Genomic DNA, 20855 nt, shown 5'->3' with positions numbered 1-20855 from the left:
CGAGGTACACTGGGGTCCACAAGGAATGGACAATGGGGTGTAGAGTAGGATCTTGATCCGAGGCACCAACAGGCTCAAAGCTTTGACTGTTCCCAGAATGCATAGCGCCGCCTCCTATATCACCCCGCCTCCCTGCACAGGATCTCAGTTTTTAGTTAACCAGTCCAATGCAGTAGCAGGAAAAGAGACGACAACGGTTAGTAGCCACAACACCGCATTCTCGCGACAGGAGACATGTCAGCGGCTAATGCCATACCAACCCAGAGAAGCTAAGTGCGTCAGGGTGGGCACCCTGTGGAGCCCACTGTACCTCGCAGAAAGAGTTTTAACAAAGGTAAGTTCTTACCATAAAACTCGTTTTCTGCTGCGGGGTACACTGGGCTCCACAAAAGAATGGACAATAGGGATGTCCTAAAGCAGTTCCTTATGGGAGGGGACGCACTGTGGGGGTCATTCCGAGTTGTTCGCTCATTGCCGATTTTCGCTATACTGCGATTAGTCGCTTACTGCGCATGCGCTAGGTTCGCAGAGCGCATGCGCTTAGTTATTTTACACAAAAATTAGGTATTTTACTCACGGCATAACAAAGCTTTTTCATCGCTGTTCTGATCGGAGTGTGATTGACAGGAAGTGGGTGTTTCTGGGCGGAAACTGGCCGTTTTATGGGAGTGTGCGGAAAAACGCAGGCGTTCGAGTTGCAAAACGCAGGAGTGGCTGGAGAAACAGGGGAGTGGTTGGGCAAACGCTGGGTGTGTTTGTGACGTCAAACCAGGAACGAAAAGGACTGAGCTGGTCGCAATGGCTGAGTAAGTCTGGAGCTACTCAGAAACTGCTAAGAAATTTCTATTCGCAATTCTGCTAATCTTCCGTTCGCACTTCTGCTAAGCTAAGATACACTCCCAGAGGGCGGCGGCTTAGCGTGCGCAATGCTGCTAAAAGCAGCTAGCGAGCGAACAACTCGGAATCACCCCCCGTAGCGGGCACAAGAACCCGGCGTCCAAAGGAAGCATCCTGGGAAGCAGCAGTATAGAAGGTATAGAACCTTATGAACGTGTTCACAGAGGACCACGTAGCCGCCTTGCACAATTGTTCAAGGGTCGCACCACGTTGGGCCGCCCAAGAAGGTCCAACAGACCGAGTAGAATGGGCCTTAATGTGATCAGGAGCAGAGAAACCAGCCTTCACATAAGCATGTGCAAATACCATTCTAATCCATCTGGCCAGAGTTTGCTTGTGAGCAGGCCAGCCACGTTTGTGAAACCCAAACACAACAAAAAGAGAATCCGATTTCCTAATAGGAGCAGTTCTCTTCACATAGATACGGAGAGCCCGTACCACATCCAAAGACCGCTCTTTGGGAGACAGATCAGGAGAAACAAGTGCCGGAACTACAATCTCCTGATTAAGGTGGAACGAAGAAACCACCTTAGGTAGATAGCCGGGACGAGTCCTAAGAACCGCCCAGTCACGGTGAAATATCAGATATGGGGAACTACAGGACAAGGCACCCAAATCCGACACTCTTCTAGCTGAAGCAATAGCCAGCAGAAACACCACCTTAAGGGAAAGCCACTTAAGGTCAGCTGAACCAAGAGGTTCAAACGGAGACTCTTGTAACGCCTCCAAAACCACCGACAAGTCCCAAGGAGCCACAGGCGGGACGTAGGGAGGTTGGATACGCAACTCGCCCTGAGTAAAGGTATGCACATCAGGTAAGGTCGCAATTTTTCTCTAAAACCACACCGACAAGGCAGATATTTGAACCTTGAGGGAGGCCAGACGCAGGCCTAAGTCCAGGCCCTGCTGAAGAAAAGCCAACAACTGGGCTATACTAAACTTGGAAGCGTCATAATAGTTAGATGCGCACCAAACAAAGTAAGAATGCCAGACCCTATAGTAAATCCGAGCCGAAGCCGGTTTCCGGGCCCGCAATATAGTTTGAATGACCGTCTCAGAAAACCCTTTAGCCCTTAAGACGGAAGCTTCAAGAGCCACGCCGTCAAAGACAGCCGGGCTAGGTCCTGGTAGACACAGGGGCCCTGAACGAGGAGGTCTGGGCGTTGTGGAAGTAGAAATGGACGCTCTGACGATAGGCCTTGCAGGTCTGAGAATCAGTGCCGTCTGGGCCACGCTGGAGCTATGAGAAGCAGAATTCCTTTTTCTTGCTTGAACTTCCAAATTACCCTGGGCAGGAGTGACACCGGAGGGAACATGTACGGCAGCCGAAACCTCCACGGTACCGCCAGCGCATCCACGAATGCTGCTTGAGGATCCCTTGTCCTTGGTCCGAAGATTGTATCGAGACGCCAAAGGTGGGGCCATCAGATCTACGTATGGAAGGCCCCCTTTCCACTAGGTGTTGAAACACTTCTGGATGGAGGCCCCACAATCTGGCATGCACGTCCTGACGAATGAGAAAGTCCGCTTCCCAATTCAGGACTCCCGGAATGAATATTGCCGATATGGCCGGTAGATGGCGTTCTGCCCACTGTAGAATCCGTAAGACTTCCTTCATTGCTAGGCGGCTTCGAGTGCCGCCTTGATTATTTATGTAAGCCACTGTGGTGGCGTTGTCCGACTGTACTTGAACAGGACGGTTCTAAATTAAATGCTGGGCTAGGTTCAAGGCATTGAAGACTGCCCGCAACTCCAGAATATTGATCGAGAGGAGGGACTCCTCCTTGGTCCACCGCCCCTGAAGGGAGTGTTGCTCCAGCACCGCGCCCCAACCTCTTAGACTGGCATCTGTCGTCAACAGGACCCAGTCGGATATCCAGAACGGACGGCCCCTGCACAGTTGTTGGTCCCGGAGCCACCAGAGCAGCGACAGACGGACCTCCGGAGTCAATGAGATCATTTGAGACCTGATCCGGTGAGGCAGGCCGTCCCATTTGGCTAGAATCAGCCTCTGGAGAGGGCGAGAATGAAATTGAGCGTACTCCACCATGTCGAATGCTGACACCATGAGGCCCAGCACCTGCATCGCCGAATGTATCGACACTTGCGGACGAGATAGGAAGCAACGAATCCTGTCCTGAAGTTTCAGGACTTTCTCCTGAGACAGGAACAACCGCTGGTTGTGAGTGTCCAATAGTGCTCCAAGGTGCACCATGCTCTGAGCAGGGATCAGGAATGACTTCTTCCAGTTGACGAGCCACCCGTGGGCATGCAGAAACCGGACCGTCATATCTAGATGACGCCTGAGAAGTACTGGGGAATTTGCCAGGATTAACAAGTCGTCCAAATATGGCAGTATCCTGACCCCTTGACGGCGGAGTACCACCGTCATCACCGCCATGACTTTTGTAAAGACTCAAGGAGCCATTGTTAAACCAAAAGGTAACGCCCGAAACTGGTAATGGCAGTTGCCAATCGCAAATCTCAGGTATTGCTGATGAGACACTGCTATAGGAACATGCAGGTAAGCATCCTGTATATCCAGGAAGACCATGAAGTCCCCAGGTTCCAAGGCCAGAACTATAAAGCGAAGGGTTTCCATCCGGAACTTGGAAACCTTCACAAACCTGTTCAATGCCTTGAGGTTGAGAATGGGCCGGGAGGACCCATTCGGTTTCGGGACTAGAAACAGCGGAGAATAGTACCCCCGACCCCTCTGCGCAAGAGGCACCTGTACTACGACTCCTATATCCAGGAGGGTCTGTACCACCGAATGTAGAGTGTTTGCCTTTGTCTTGTCCAACAGGACATCTGTTTGGCAAAATCGATGAGGGGGGCGGTTTTTGAAGGCTATGGCGTAACCTCGTGTAACGACTTCCCGTACCCAGCATCTGAAGTGGTCTTCAACCATTCCTGGGTATACCCTAGAAGCCGGCCCCCCACCCTGGGATCCCCCAGAAGGAGGCCCGCCCCGTCGTGCGGCAGGATTATCTGTCTTGGAAGCTGGCTGACGGGCCGCCCAGGCTCTTTTGGGCTTAGGCTTACAAGGTTTGGAAGTGCGGGCTTGCTTGTTGTACGCCTGACCTTTTGCTTTACCTGAAGGACGAAAGGGGCGAAAGGAAGTACCTTTAGCCTTCGACACACAAGGAGCAGTACTTGGTAGACAGGCAGTTTTGGCAGTAGCCAAGTCAGCCACTATCTTATTTAAATCATCCTCAAACAGAATATCTCCCTTAAAAGGGAGTACCTCCAGGGTTTTTCTAGATTCCAGATCCACAGACCAGGATCTCAGCCACAATATCCGGCGAGCCAGGACTGATGTAGTAGAGGCCTTGGCTGCCAGGATACCGGCATCAGAAGCCGCCTCTTTAATATAACGAGAAGCTGTGACAATATAAGACAAGCATTGTCTAGCATGGTCAGAGGAGATTTCAGCATCTAACTCCAAGGCCCATGCTTCAATGGCCTCTGCAGCCCAAGTAGTTGCAATAGTGGGCCTTTGTGCAGCACCCATGAGGGTGTAAATCGCTTTCAGACAACCCTCCACACGTTTATCCGTAGGCTCTTTTAGAGACGTGACGGTGGTGACCAGTAGAGCTGAGGAAACCACCATCCTAGCCACATGCGAGTCCACTGGAGGAGGCGTTTCCCAATTCTTAGACAGCTCTGCGCGAGGGGATAGCGAGCCAGCATCTTCTTTTGAGGCACAAACTTCGTACCCGGGTTTTCCCAGGGGTCCTGACTCCTGACGTTTATCAATTGTGTGTTCAGCCCCAGAACCGTTACCCTCAGAAGCAGACATGATATAACTTGCAGTATCAGGTAACACAGCACAATTTGTCAGCAGCACAATACCTCTAGCCCAAACCCCTGCGCAGTGTAGTCAGCACCAGCAGAGATAAAGGAGAGATATGGTGACTAAATCACAGAGAAAAATACGTAAAACAGTATATCTTTGTGAAAATCCTATATTAGATAAAACCTGACGCACCAAGCTCCCTCAGGTTATAGAATATAGGGATAGCAGGTTGAGTGAAAGACACGAAATGGACACCACTCAGCTATCAAATGCACACACAAGTAGTCACAGTTTGTACAATGCAGAGGTTATTACTAACAATAATACTGCACTGGACTAGCTTACACAGCTATATAACAATAGATATAACAGTATACAGTAAGAACTGTATGTATATCACAGGGTAATTGTACTAGGAAACCCTGACTAAATGCACTCTTTCTTAACTAACACTGACTAAAAAAGGCAGGTAGAATACTTAAGTGTCTTGTAAAGTCACAGCACTGACAACCAGGCGGCTTTACATAGGAGGATTTGCCCAAGCATTCCCAGGAACAGTGAGCTGAGGGATAATGGCGCCGCAGACACTGCCAGGGAGTGAGGGAGAGACAGATATGCAGCTCCAGGGCAGGAACATATGCAGAAAATGGCGCCCTGGGGCTGGGGGAGGGGCTTCAGGTCCAAGCTCTATCCCCCTGCTGGCAAAACCACCGGTACTGCGGGCTCTAATAAAACGGTTTATAGAGAAAACCTGACCTGTCCCATGCCCTGGTAATCTAGTGGGATCGCCTGTACTGCCACAGTGTCCACCGCCAGCGCGCGCGACCCGCCTCCCACTGACCGCACCGGATCGCGATAAATACCGGGTCCCGCAAGTGCACTTACCACCTCCCGAAGCGCTGCCACGCGATCCCGGAGAGCCCCCGTCGTGTGTGCCTGACAAGAAGAAAACCGGAGCCTCCAGCTGTAGTTACCCGGCAACCAGGGCTCGGGAGTGTACAGCGCCGCTGGGGGGAGCCGGAGCTGCAGCCGTGAATGTCCACTGACATGTAACACTGCTGCTGCCCTTGAAGTCTTCACTTTTTTCCTCAGAATAAAAGCTCTTCTTAGGGCTGCCTGGAGCAGCCCCTCTGTTAAGTGCCTGCTACTGCAGCACCAACTACAAAACTGAGATCCTGTGCAGGGAGGTGGGGTGATATAGGAGGCGGCGCTATGCATTCTGGGAACAGTCAAAGCTTTGAGCCTGTTGGTGCCTCGGATCAAGATCCTACTCTACGCCCCATTGTCCATTCCTTGTGGAGCCCAGTGTACCCTGCAGCAGAAAAACCCTTTAATGTCTTCAGAATATGGTATTTCCAAAACTTGTACAAACATAAATATACAAATTTCATGCACTGTGACTGGTATTAACACTTGGGGGAAGAGCTGGTTGGAAAATAGGCAAGCTAAAACTAAAAGTAGCATATGACTTGCCATTTGCAGAGAGATGTGCCGGCTTCGCATTGGCGGCATTTATGCCTGGCTTACACCAAATCATCATCATCACCACCGTATATTTGCGCATTCCTTAGCTGCGTTTTACACTGCATAGAACGGAGCAAGTTCAAGTTCACAGGGGAGTAGTAAGCAGGCCCGGCACTACCCACTCAGCAAAGGGATGCAGTGCATGTAGGCGCCAGGCAGGAGAGGCGCTGTACCTGCTCTGCATCCCCGCTGCTGCGCCTGGGCCCCCTGCTGCTGCCGGCCGCTGTGCCTGTCACTGCATGACAGGCAGCGGCGTCGGCAGTTGAAAGCCTCCTCTCTCCTTCCCCACCTGTGGCAGATCGGATGGAGGGGGAGGAGCTACACGGATGGAGGGGGTGGAGCTAAACAGGCAGACGGGGCGGGGCTACACGGGACCATAAGACTGCAGTGCCACAGAGGAGGAAATGCTGCTCCAGATCCTGCCAGCCACAGCCGGGGAGAGTAAGTGAGAAAGTGTGTGTGTGTGTGTGTGTGTGTGTGAGTGTGAGTGTGTGTGTGTGTGTGTGTGTGTATATGTATGTATGTGTATTTATGTATGTGTGCGGGGGAGGGTGTGTGTGTGAATAAACTGCACTTCTGTGGGTGTTACATGTAAGCTGCGCTACTACTGGGGCGTTACATGTAAGCTGCGCTACTACTGGGGCGTTACATGTAAGCTGCGCTACTACTGGGGCGTTACATGTAAGCTGCGCTACTACTGGGGCGTTACGTGTAAGCTGCGCTACTACAGGGGCATTACTACTGGGGCGTTACGTGCAAGCTGCGCTACTACTGGGGCGTTACATGTAAGCTGCATTACTACTGGGGCGTTACATGTAAGCTGCATTACTACTGGGGCGTTACTACTGGGGCGTTACGTGTAAGCCGCGCTACTACAGGGGCATTACGTGTAAGCTGCATTACTACTGGGGCGTTACTTGTAAGCTGCGCTACTAATGGGGTGTTACGTGTAAGCTGCGCTACTACTGGGTTTATTATGTGTAATCGGCGCTACTACTGGGGTCATTATGTGTAAGCGGCGCTACTACTGGGGTCGTTATGTGTAAGCGGCGCTACTACTGGGGTCGTTATGTGTAAGCGGCGCTACTACTGGGGTCGTTATGTGTAAGCAGCGCTACTACTGGGGTCGTTATGTTTAAGCAGCGCTACTACTGGGGTCGTTATGTGTAAGCTGCGCTACTACTGGGGTGTTACGTGTAATCCGCACTACTACTGGGGTCATTATGTTTAAGCTGCGCTACTACTGGGGTCGTTATGAGTAAGCGGCGCTACTACTGGGGTCGTTATGAGTAAGCGGCGCTACTACTGGGGTCGTTATGTGTAAGCGGCACTAGTACTGGGGTCGTTATGTGTAAGCGGTGCTACTACAGTGGGGTCGTTATGTGTAAGCGGCGCTACTACTGGGGTCATTATGTGTAAGTGGCACTACTACTGGGGTCGTTACGTGTAAGCTGCGCTACTACTGGGGTCGTTATGTGTAAGTGGCACTACTACTGGGGTCGTTACGTGTAAGCAGCGCTACTACTGGGTTTGCTATGTCTAAGCGGTGCTACTACTGGGGTCGTTATGTGTAAGCGGCGCTACTACTGGGGTCGTTATGTGTAAGCGGTGCTACTACTGGGGTCGTTATGTGTAAGCGGTGCTACTACTGGGGTCGTTATGTGTAAGCAGCTCTACTACTGGGGTCGTTATGTGTAAGCGGTGCTACTACTGGGGTCGTTATGTGTAAGTGGCACTACTACTGGGGTCGTTACGTGTAAGCAGCGCTACTACTGGGGTCGTTATGTGTAAGCGGTGCTACTACTGGGGTCGTTATGTGTAAGCGGTGCTACTACTGGAGTCGTTATGTTTAAGCAGCGCTATTACTGGGGTCGTTATGTGTAAGCGGTGCTACTACTGGGGTCGTTATGTGTAAGCAGCGCTACTACTGGGGTCGTTATGTGTAAGCGGTGCTACTACTGGAGTCGTTATATTTAAGCAGCGCTATTACTGGTGTCGTTATGTGTAAGCGGCGCTACCACTGGGGTCATTATGTGTAAGCAGCGCTACTACTGGGGTCATTATGCGTAAGCGTCGCTACTACTGTGGCGTTATGTGTAAGCGGCGCTACTACTGGGGTTGTTATGTCTAAGCAGCGCTACTACTGGGGTCGTTATGTGTAAGCGGTGCTACTACTGGAGTCGTTATATTTAAGCAGCGCTATTACTGGTGTCGTTATGTGTAATCGGCGCTACCACTGGGGTCATTATGTGTAAGCAGCGCTACTACTGGGGTCGTTATGCGTAAGCGTCGCTACTACTGTGGCGTTATGTGTAAGCGGCGCTACTACTGTGGCGTTATGTGTAAGCTGTGCTACAACTGCGGTGTTATGTGTAAGCACCGCCACTACTGGGGGCGTTTTAAAGGGATCTGGTCTCTAAGTCGACAGTAAGTAGGTCGACAATGTCTAGGTCGACTATTCGTCGACAGTAACTATGTCGACAGGGTGTCTAGGTCGACAGGGTATTTAGGTCGACAGGTCAAAAGGTCGACGTGAGTTTTTCACAATTTTTTTCTTTTTTTGAACCTTTTCATACTTAACGATCCACGTGGACTACGATTGGAACGGTAATCTGTGCCGAGCGAAGCGAAGGCACCATGCGAGGGGACGCGTTGTACTAATTGGGGTTCCCGGTCACTCCACGAAGAAAACGACACCAAAATTACATCAAAAACTCATGTCGACCTTTTGACCTGTCGACTTAGAACATGTCGACATAAAGACCCTGTCGACCTAGACACCCTGTCGACCTAGTTACTGTCGACCAATAGTGGTCGACCTAGACACTGTCGACCTTCAATACCACACCCGTTTTAAATGGGGGGTACAATTGTATGGCCATGCCCCTTCCTTGTGAGACCACATCCATTATTCGACGTGCGCTGTCCCCTTGTAAAGCATGGGAGGGCGCAAATTTATATTTTGCAGGGGGGCGCCGAACACCCTAGCACCGGCCCTGGCAGTAAGGACATCTGGAGCACAGGCTATAAGTATACATATATCTGATACCATACCAGTGATTTACAATGTGAGACAGACTGTAACAAGAGTTGAGAAGTGCCACACCTTACCTCGAATATACGACTTTGGTGGCGATGCACTACTGTATACAAAGTGTTCCAGCACAGAGGTGTCTCGGGAGAAGCAGAGTAAGACCTTTGGTAAATTAAAAAGAAAGCAAAGTAGTTAAATATAAAAGAAAAGGCGTGAGTTACACACCGCTAATAAGCCAAGCAGCTCACCGGGATATATACACACCACTGCAGATTAGTAATGTTAATAAAATCAGCCATCACTATTATATTTAGATAAACACCATTAAGTAGTAATTAGAGCAACAGGTTCCTAGCTCACAGGTATTTACAGATAAATTATCCACACTTCACATTAGGGATGCCCTGTTTGACCCTTAGTGCTTTCTCTCCATGTCATTACGTGCAGGCTCAATATATTAGTCATTTGTCGTGGCTCATGAGTGCTTCATCACAGTGATTTTTCCATAGCCTTATGGTGTTCCGAACTATAAAAAGACATGGAATTATTTTGTGATACAATTCCGTCCATTTATAATAAAGAGGACCTCAAGGATTTATTTATTTTTTACTAGCAAATGCAAGATTTTCATATCTTGACATATTAATTATACAGTATGTAAATTTTGGTATATGGTATAGAGGGGAGTTTTTTTACTCCAGCACACCAAAAGTATCAACACTATATGGGAATACAAAATTCAGAGATATTAGTTGCATATATTTGCAAAGACATGGTTAAGCCTCCAGGCCACATCAAGGCTTCTCCGATAGTGGCGGTCACTAATGCTACATGATAATAGCACCCATTCTGGTTCATATAGTTGCCTATTGTTATGCTACATAATAGCACATACAAAAATACATCTATATTGAGAGCCAACTTGCCTAGAGTTACCCCTAGATTAGCGGTGGGCAACATGAGGCCCACGGGCTGGTTGTGGTCTGCGATCCGATCCTGCTTGGCCCGCTGCCCATACCAGTGCGCAATGACAAGCGGCCCAAGCGGCTGAGCTGCTTGTCATTGCGCTACAGCAGCGCATTCCTAGATGTGGCGCCACTGAGGAAAGCCTGATCGCATCACAGGGGAAGGCAGCTGGCCGGGATTTCCACTGTGACGTCAGGCACTGGGCGGCATGGAGGCGGAGCCAATGCAAGAGTGTTTATCCAGGCAGCACATTTAATGTTCTGAATGCTGAAGAAAGAAACACCACCTGAGGTTGGTAGTACATGAATAGCTGGCGGCAGTGGTGCCAAATATGGGGAGGAAGTTGCTATCTGTGTCTAGGGAGGGAGGGAGGGAGTCAGATGGTTAAAAGCTGATAACTGTGCCCGAAGGTGGGGGGCGGTGGAAGGAGAAGGTTGCATCTGTGTTTGTGTTGGGGGGGGGGGGGGGGGGTTGTTTAAAAGCTGCTATATGGGTCCAGGGGAGAGGGGGGATAGAAGCTGCTATATGGGGAGAGGGGGGATAGAAGCTGCTATATGGGGAGAGGGGAGATAGAAGCTGCTATATGGGGAGAGGGGGCATAGAAGCGGCTATATGGGGAGAGGGAGGATAGAAACTGCTATATGGGGAAAGGGGTAATAGAAGCTGCTATGTGGGTCCAGAGGAGAGTGGATGGAGGAGCTGGTAACCATGCCAGGGGAAAAGAGGAGATCCGCTTGGCCGGGAGGGAGGTTCTGTGTGCAAACGGATCCTGTTCTGCGGGATGCCGCAGAACAGGATCCGGTCAGGGACACGCGGGATTTCAATGGACACAGTGCAGCACTGTCACAATGTGTGAACACATAAATTAAAATGTATGTGTTCTCATTGAAATCCCTCCGTCCTGTCATCCGACCCAACCGCAGTGGCCCTCGAATATTCACTGAAAGTGTTAAGTGGCCCCCCAGCTGAAATAATTGCTCACCCCTGCCCTAGATCCTCCAAATGTCACTACAGGAACCAGCATGCTATCCAAATGCTGGTCAGCGCACAATTCAGTATATAATTTTATGTTATAAATAAAAACGGTACATATCCACATACATTGAAGTTTAAAAGTAACTGTTCAGGGCACTATTTTCGTCCAGGACCAGACCATCACTCCTCCGATCACACAGGGAAACCTCTCTCACCGGCTCCGGACCAAGCGGGTGACGTCACAACGTCCATGTCATCTAGCCGCTTCTCCGCTATATATATATATATATATATATATATATATATACTGCGTTATATATATAACGCAGTAGTTGGCACTCAGATTCTGTCTCTCACAGTTGAAGTGTACCTATGATGGAAATTACAGACCTCTCTCATCTTTTTAAGTGGGTCAACTTGCACAATTGGTGGCTGTCCAAATACTTTTTTGCCCGTGTGTGTGTGTGTGTGTGTGTGTGTGTGTGTGTGTGTGTGTGTGTGTGTGTGTGTATATATATATATATATATATATATATATATATATATATATATATATATACATAGATAGATAGATAGATAGATAGATAGATAGATAGATAGATAGATAGATAGATAGAACACTTAAACCCTACTATGCGCTGTGAGTAAAAGCTCAACCTCAGGAAGTACCCCCTGTTAGAAAGGGTACAATTTAGAAGGAAACAAATGGAAACAAAATCCTAAGGGAGCTGAATAAATGTTATGTGGAAGCTGAATAAATGTTGTATATATATATAAGCGTTACACCAAATATATATTTCTCACTTTCACCACATTGACCAAAAAATATTAATAAAAATATTAATATTTTAGATAAAAATGTATTCCTAAAATGAACAGCAGATTAACATATAAAAGATTTTACAATAATTGTGATGTCAACAATACAGACTTTAGCACAATATTAGCATTAAAAGGAAGTCGCACTGATAATACAGAATTATGGGGGTAATTCCAAGTTGATCGCAGCAGGAAATTTTTTAGCAGTTAGGCAAAACTAGGGCCCTCATTCCGAGTTGTTCGCTCGCAAGCTGCTTTTAGCAGCATTGCATACGCAAAGCCGCCGCCTACTGGGAGTGAATCTTAGCTTATCAAAATTGCGAACGAAAGATTCGCAATATTGCGAAAATACTGCTCTGTGCAGTTTCTGAGTAGCTCGAGACTTACTCTGCCAGTGCGATCAGTTCAGTGCTTGTCGTTCCTGGTTTGACGTCACAAACACACCCAGCGTTCGCCCAGACACTCCTCCGTTTCTCCAGCCACTCCCGCGTTTTTCCCAGAAACGGTAGCGTTTTTTCACACACTCCCATAAAACGTCCAGTTTCCGCCCAGAAACACCCACTTCCTGTCAATCACATTACGATCACCAGAATGAAGAAAAAACCTCGTAATGCCGTGAGTAAAATACCAATCTCCATAGCAAATTTACTTATCGCAGTGCGAACATTGCGCATGCGCAATAAGCGGAAAATCGCTGCGATGCGAAGAAAATTACCGAGCGAACAACTCGGAATGACCACCCATGTGCACTGCAGGGGAGGCAGATATAACACGTGCAAAGAGAGTTAGATTTGGGTGTGGTGAGTTCAATCTGCAATCTAATTTGCAGTGTAAAAATAAAGCAGCCAGTATTTACCCTGCACAGAAACAAAATAACCCACCCAAATCTAACTCTTTCTGCACGTTATATCTGCCCCCCCTGCAGTGCACATGGTTTTGCCCAACTGCTAAAAAATTTCTTGCTGCGATCAACTTGGAATTACCCCCTATGGGGGTAATTCCAAGTTGATCGCAGCAGGATTTTTGTTAGCAGTTGGGCAAAACCATGTGCACTGCAGGGGAGGCAGATTTAACATGCGCAGAGAGAGTTAGATTTGGGTGTGGTGTGTTCAATCTGCAATCTAATTTGCAGTGTAAAAATAAAGCAGCCAGTATTTACCCTGCACAGAAATAAAATAACACACCCAAATCTAACTCTTTCTGCACATGTTATATCTGCCCCCCCTGCAGTGCACATGGTTTTGCCCAACTGCTAAAAAATTTCCTGCTGCGATCAACTTGGAATTACCCCCAATGTACAATGAATTGCTTCTAATTTCATCTCTTCACTGAGATCTGAGAGACCTGTAGATATCAACCCAATGCATTTCGTCCAAAGGACATCATCAGGGGTCTAGTATCAATACAGTTAGTGAATCTTTCTAAATAGGTCAATGTAGCATCTAGCAGTACGGATGGTGTAATGGTTAGCATTACTGCCTCACAGCACTGAGGTCATGGGTTCGATTCCAACTATGGCCCTAACTGTGCGGAGTTTGTATATTCTCCCTGTACTTGCGTTGGTTTCCTCCGGGTACTCCGGTTTCCTCCCACAATCCAAAAATATACTGGTAGGTTAAAAATTAACCCTAGTGTGAATGTGTCTGTATGTACATGTGATAGGGAATATAGAGTGTAAGCTCCACCGGGGCAGGGACTGATGTGAATGGCCAAATATTCTCTGTAAAGCGCTGTGGAATATGTGTGCACTATATAAAATAACTGGTAATAAATATCTGATTAACCGAATCCCACAAAGGAATCTCAGTACATAAAACTTTGATTGTACATAGTGGAAAATGTGATTCACAGACAATTGGTTGTACAAAAATATTTACCAAAGCAAAATGCTTTAATGGCATATGGCAGAATAAATATTCGTGACAAGTGTTGTACAGAAAATTAATACTTGTCTCTAGTAGTTTGCATCCAAAACACACACTCTCTCTCTCTCTCTCTATTATATATGATGTCCAGCGGGGTCCCTATAACAATATCATTTTAGCAAGGAAAGCACTCACCAGACTTTGTATTAATTGCATAAAAAGTTTACCAAACCTCACATCCGCAGCAAACACAGGGTCAACGATTCGGTCCCACACTGGACCTTTATCAAGACCAGATGTACAGCAGTCAGGTTCACAATCCACAATGACAATCCCTGTGGTACTACAAGTACCCAGCAAGCCACTCCCCTGAAAATTCAACCAATCAGCGATCAATGGATAATTGCCCTCTGCGAGATAAACCAGTACATATGATAGCAACCTACTCACCAGTAAATAATCTGTAAATCAGGGAGCACCTCCTCGGCTTGTACCCGCCATGCAAATCCCCATGGTGGAATGCATGCCACGGGTGAACCGCAAGGCGCATCCGCTGAACCAGGAAGAGATGATGACCAGAAGTGGCCCCTTCATGAAGTCTTAGGGACGAAATGCGTTGGATTCCCTCACTGATCTCCTGCACTAAAGATGAGCTCTACATCCTGATTTTTATACTCTGCTCTTACTTTGTTTTATTTTATATAAATGGTCTTAAATACACTTTTAGATTTTAATTTTCCATAGTGGCTACTTGTTTTCCCTTTTTAAGAGGTATGACACCTTTTTGAAAAGCATAGCCTTACACTAATACACCAATGGTTGCCGATACCCCCATCCCCCCCCCCCCCCTCCATGTTTTAACCTGTACAATATTTTACCTATATTGTTTTGTTTATTTAAGGGTTGGCCGGCGCCCCGTACATAATAGGGAGTGTTGTTTATGTGGACTACTTTTGTAGACTCTCTTTTTTCTTGAAGTGGCGCTGTATTCCACTGGTTTCAAGTGAAAAATAGAAAACGCACTGGCCTGTTTGTCTGTCTGGACTGTCTGTGAGGTCATGCTGTGATGTCATCCTGGTAAGAACTGCCTATACCAGAACTTTGGAGGAGTATACGACAGGGCAGCAGCATCAGCAGAGTCCTGGCAACACACAGCTCACCAGCAGTAGGCGATATCATCGGAATAGCTACTCACATAAGGTTAGTGACTAAACAAAGATAAGAGCAGCTTAGTGCAATGTGGCGGCGGCAGACTTAGAGCGTGATTAACGAGAGCTACACAAACCCTTCATTATCCAACTTAAAATACTGGCAGTGCAAAGGGTTAAAATACAAAGTAATTTGTCTGGCGCTGATTATGAGCTAGCTTTGCTAAAAGCAGCTGACTAAATGGGATGATAGTTAGTCCTCAGAGAGATGCAAAAATAAATGAATGGGGTTAGCGCTAAACAGCAGGATATCTTTACAAATATTTCAATTTATTTGTATACGATCTCCATAATCAAATGTTGCAACATATTAAAAACACACATATCAGTAAAAAGTGGGCATATCGGGCAGCACTGCATATAAATGTCTTATAATATTAAAATAAATTGAGGGCTGGGACTTATAGATCCAATTAATTTATTGAGTATTGCCACAGTCCAGGAAAATGCAGGTTTTGATAATGCCCAGCCTCCTCTGGGAATCATCAAAACCTGCATTCATCTGGAGACAAGCCTGGAAGTCCATTGAAGGAATACATCTTGCGAATTGAACATTCATTGTTGGACCGGAGCTTTTACTAGGACTATTTGAAGTCCATAATCAAGCTGCAGGAGGTCAGAATTTCCAATATAAGTTGGTAAATAGAAACTTTTCGCACATCTGCATTTTCCTGGACTGTGGCATCTATAAGTCCCAGCCCTCAATTTCTTTTATTATTATAAGACATTTATATGCAGTACTGCCTGATATGCCCGCTTTTTATTGATGTTTTTTTTTATATGTTGCAACATTTGATTATGTAGATTGTATACAAAAAAAATGTAATATTTTTAAAGACATCCAGCTCTATAGTGCTAACCCCATTCATTTATTTTTAAAATACTGGCAGGATTTCAACTAAAAAAAAATAAAAAACAAAATCTACCCCTTTCTGGGACAGGGCCATTTGTCTATATATCTCTAACAGGCATACACATACTCTTCGTACTTAAAATACTGGCATGATTTCAAGTGAAAAAAATCCATCCCTTTCAGCGCCAGGGCCAAACAAATACAAAAAACAAATAAGATCACTGTGACATAGAATCCACATTAAATGAATGAGACTCGTACCGAGGTTCTCACCCGTGTGGACTGGTTACCACATGATATGTACAGAATAAAAGCGCCTATCTCTGTATGCCGTTAAGAGCTGTGCTGCACTGGGAACCGGGACCTCGCACCGCACCAGCGGCTTACGGGACAATGCCGTGGCTCGTTGGGACACCAACACAGGCAGGAGGCACAAACCGATGGTCAGCGTGGAAGTGTGTACGTCTAGCAGGCCACGCCTCTACATATTTATCAAGTATCTTTGTCACATACTTGCCTACCTGACCCTCTCCATGAGGGGGAAAATGCTCTGTTCCTGGACTTTCCTGGTAATGTATGATTGCCATAACCTGTGGTGAAACACCTTTCTTATTCATTAACTAGCTCACCACAGGTGAGCATTTTCTCCCTCATGGAGAGGGTCAGGTAGGCAAGTATGCTTTGTCAGGTGGCTGGCCTGCTGGACGTAATGCCTGTCATTTATAGTGCTGGTTTCACACAGGTGCAGCTTAATGAATCATGACACCTGGAGCAATTACTCCACTAAAACATACTACTTCTATTAGCAGATTTCATAATCACAGCATTCCATTTATAACAATTTATAACAATTTCAATACTAGCAGCAATGTTACACAAATGTTAAAACAAGATATTAAAAAGAAACAAGCGGTAGCTGAGAACTTAGAGCAGAACAATACATTAAGGATGCTTGAATACCTCCAAAGCATTTCTATATAATCCATACCTCCCAACATGACCCTCTCCAGGAGGGACAAAATGCTCTGCTCCTGGACTTTCCTCTTAATGTATGATTGCCATCACCAGTGCTGTAACACCTTTCTTATCCATTATCCTGTTCAACACAGGTGGTGGCAATCATACATTAAGAGAAAAGTCCAGAAGCAGAGCATTGTGTCCCTCCTGGAGAGGGTCATGTTGGGAGGTATGTATAATCAACATTTAAAGGGTACATAACCCTGTCATAATCTTACTTTGTAAAAATAAGATTTTAAACCTACCGGTAAATCTTTTTCTCGTAGTCCGTAGAGGATGCTGGGGACTCCGTAAGGACCATGGGGATAGACCATGGGGATAGACGGGCTCCACAGGAGACATGGGCACTTTAAGAAAGACTTTAGTTCTGGGTGTGCACTGGCTCCTCCCTCTATGCCCCTCCTCCAGACCTCAGTTAGAGAAACTGTGCCCACGGACAGTACGAGGAAAGGATTTTGTTAATCCAGGGCAAGATTCATACCAGCCACACCGTATAACTTGTGATAAACTACCCAGTTAACAGTATGAAAAAACAACATAGCATCAGTGCAGGACCGATGCAACTATAACATAACCCATATTGAAGCAATAACTATATACAAGTATTGCAGAAGTAGTCCGCACTTGGGACGGGCGCCCAGCATCCTCTACGGACTATGAGAAAAAGATTTACCGGTAGGTTTAAAAACTTATTTTCTCTAACGTCCTAGAGGATGCTGGGGACTCCGTAAGGACCATGGGGATTATACCAAAGCTCCCAAACGGGCGGGAGAGTGCGGATGACTCTGCAGCACCGATTGAGCAAACATGAGGTCCTCCTCAGCCAGGGTATCAAACTTAAAGTATTTTGCAAAGGTGTTTGAACCCGACCAAGAAGCAGCTCGACACAGCTGTAGTGCCGAGACCCCTCGGGCAGCCGCCCAAGAAGATCCCACTTTCCTGGTGGAATGGGCCTTGACCGATTCGGTAACGGCAATCCAGCCGTAGAATGCGCTTGCTGAATCGTGTTACAAATCCAGCGAGCAATAGTCTGCTTTGAAGCAGGGGCACCAATCTTGTTGGTTGCATACAGGACAAACAGCGATTCAGTTTTCCTGACTCTAGCCGTCCTGGCCACGTAAATTTTCAAAGCCCTGACTACATCAAGTAACTCGGAATCCTCCAAGTCACGCGTAGCCACAGGCACCACAATAGGTTGGTTTATATGAAAGGATGAGACCACCTTAGGTAGGAATTGAGGACGGGTCCGCAACTCCGCTCTATCCATATGGAAAACCAGATATGAGCTTTTATGTGATAAAGCCGCCAATTCCGAAACTCGCCTAGCCGAAGCCAAGGCTAACAACATGACCACCTTCCACGTGAGATATTTCAACTCCACCGTTTTAAGTGGTTCAAACCAGCGTGAGTTAAGAAAACTTAACACCACGTTAAGGTCCCAAGGTGCCACCGGAGGCACAAAATGAGGTTGAATATGCAGCACTCCTTTTACAAAAGCCTGAACTTCTGGAAGAGAAGCCAATTCTTTTTGAAAGAAAATGGATAAGGCCGAAATCTGGACCTTAATAGAGCCTAATTTTAGGCCCAAATTCACTCCAGTTTGTAGGAAGTGAAGGAAACGGCCCAGATGGAATTCTTCCGTAGGAGCATTCCTGGCCTCACACCAAGAAACATATTTTCGCCATATACGGTGATAATGTTTTGACGTTACATCCTTCCTAGCCTTTATCAGCGTAGGGATGACCTCAACCGGAATGCCTTTCTCTGCTAGGATCCGGTGTTCAACCGCCATGCCGTCAAACGCAGCCGCGGTAAGTCTTGGAACAGACAGGGCCCCTGCTGCAACAGGTCCTGTCTTAAAGGAAGAGGCCACGGATCTTCTGTGAGCATTTCCTGCAGATCCGGATACCAGGTCCTCCGTGGCCAATCTGAAAACAATGAGGATTGTTCTCACTCCTCTTTGTCTTATTATCCTCAACACCTTGGGTATGAGAGGAAGAGGAGGAAATACATAGACCGACCGGAACACCCACGGTGTCACTAGGGCGTCTACAGCTACTGCCTGAAGGTCTCTTGACCTTGCGCAATACCTCTGTAGCTTTTTGTTGAGGCGGGATGCCATCATGTCTATCTGTGGCAGTTCCCACCGACCGTAATCTCTGCGAAGACTTCCTGATGAAGTCCCCACTCTCCCGGATGTAGGTCGTGTCTGCTGAGGAAGTCTGCTTCCCAGTTGTCCACTCCCGGAATGAACACTGCTGACAGTGCGCTTACATGATTCTCCGCCCAGCGAAGAATTTTGGTGGCTTCTGCCATCGCCACTCTGCTCCTTGTGCCGCCTTGGCGGTTTACATGAGCCACTGCGGTGACGTTGTCTGACTGGATCGGAACCGGTTGATCGCGAAGTAAGGTCTCCGCTTAACGTAGGGCGTTGTATATGGCCCTTAGTTCCAGGATGTTGATGTGAAGACAAGTCTCTTGACTTGACCAAAGACCTTGGAAATTTCTTCCCTGTGTGACTGCTCCCCAACCTCGGAGGCTTGCGTCTGTGGTCACCAGGATCCAGCCCTGAATGCCGAATCTGCGGCCCTCTAGAAGGTGAGCACTCTGCAGCCACCACAGGAGTGATACCCTGGCCCTGGGGGACAGGGTGATCAACCGATGCATCTGTAAATGTGACCCGGACCACTTGTCCAGTAGGTCCCATTGGAAAGCCCTCGCATGGAACCTGCCGAAGGGAATGGCCTCGTATGATGCCACCATCTTTCCCAGGACTCAAGTGCAGTGATGCACTGACACCTGTTTTGGTTTCAATAGGTTCCTGACAAGAGTCATGAGTTCCTGGGCCTTTTCTATCGGGAGATAAACCCTCTTCTGGTCCGTGTCCAGAATCATGCCCAAGAAAGACAGACGAGTCGTAGGAACCAACTGCGACTTCGGGATATTGAGAATCCAGCCGTGTTGCTGTAACACTTTCAGTGAAAGTGATACGCTGTTCAGCAACTGCTTTCTTGATCTCGCTTTTATGAGGAGATCGGTCAAGTACGGGATAATTGTGACACCTTGCTTGCGTAGGAGCACCATCATTCCCGCCATTACATTGGTGAAAATTCTCGGGGCCGTGGAGAGACCAAACGGCAACGTCTGAAATTGGTAATGACAGTCCTGTACCGCAAATATGAGGTACGCCTGATGAGGTAAATAAATGGGGACATGAAGGTATGCATTCTTTATGTCCAGGGACACCTTAAAGTCCCCCCCTTCCAGGCTTGCGATGACCGCTCTTAGCGATTCCATCTTGAACTTGAACCTTTTCAAGTATAGGTTCAGGGATTTCAAATTTAATATGGGTCTGACCGAACCGTCCGGTTTCGGGACTACAAACATGGTTGAGTAATATCCCTTTCCTTGTTGGAGGAGGGGAACCATGACCACCACCTGTTGAAGATACAATTTTTGTATTGCATATAACACTATCTCCCTTTCCTGGGGAGAAGTTGGTAGGGCCGATTTGAAAAATCGGCGAGGAGGCACTTCTTCGAATTCCAGCTTGTAACCCTGAGAAACAATTTCTATTGCCCAGGGATCCACCTGGGAGTGAACCCAGATGTGGCTGAAACTCCGAAGACGTGCCCCCACTGGGCCGGACTCCGCCAGTGGAGCCCCAGCGTCATGTGGTAGATTTTGTAGAGGCCGGGGAGGACTTCTATTCCTGGGAACTAGCTGTGTTGTGCAGCTTTTTTCCTCTGCCCCTACCTCTGGCAAGAAAGAACGCACCTCGCACTTTCTTGTTTCTTTGTGACCGAAAGGACTGCATTTGATAATGCGGAGCTTTCTTATGCTGTGAGGGAACATAAGGTAAAAAATTAGATTTTCCAGCTGTAGCTGTGGAGACTAG

The 20855-nt window shown here is 47.4% G+C and overlaps 1 protein-coding gene across 4 annotated transcripts in view; it reads right to left on the bottom strand.

Annotated features, from left to right (window-relative positions):
• TBC1D19 (TBC1 domain family member 19) overlaps nt 1–20855 on the bottom strand; it is a 503848-nt gene that overhangs the window by 116840 nt on the left and 366153 nt on the right. For all 4 annotated transcript variants that reach the window (XM_063922181.1, XM_063922190.1, XM_063922171.1 and 1 more), the window contains one exon: nt 9332–9416. In XM_063922181.1, the coding sequence (XP_063778251.1) occupies nt 9332–9416 (85 nt within the window). The remainder of the gene's footprint in view (nt 1–9331; nt 9417–20855) is intronic.

The sequence above is a fragment of the Pseudophryne corroboree genome, chromosome 1 (genome assembly GCF_028390025.1).
Source record: "Pseudophryne corroboree isolate aPseCor3 chromosome 1, aPseCor3.hap2, whole genome shotgun sequence".
In the NCBI taxonomy this organism is placed as follows: Eukaryota; Metazoa; Chordata; class Amphibia; order Anura; family Myobatrachidae; genus Pseudophryne; species Pseudophryne corroboree.
This window is presented reverse-complemented; position numbering and strand designations above follow the sequence as displayed.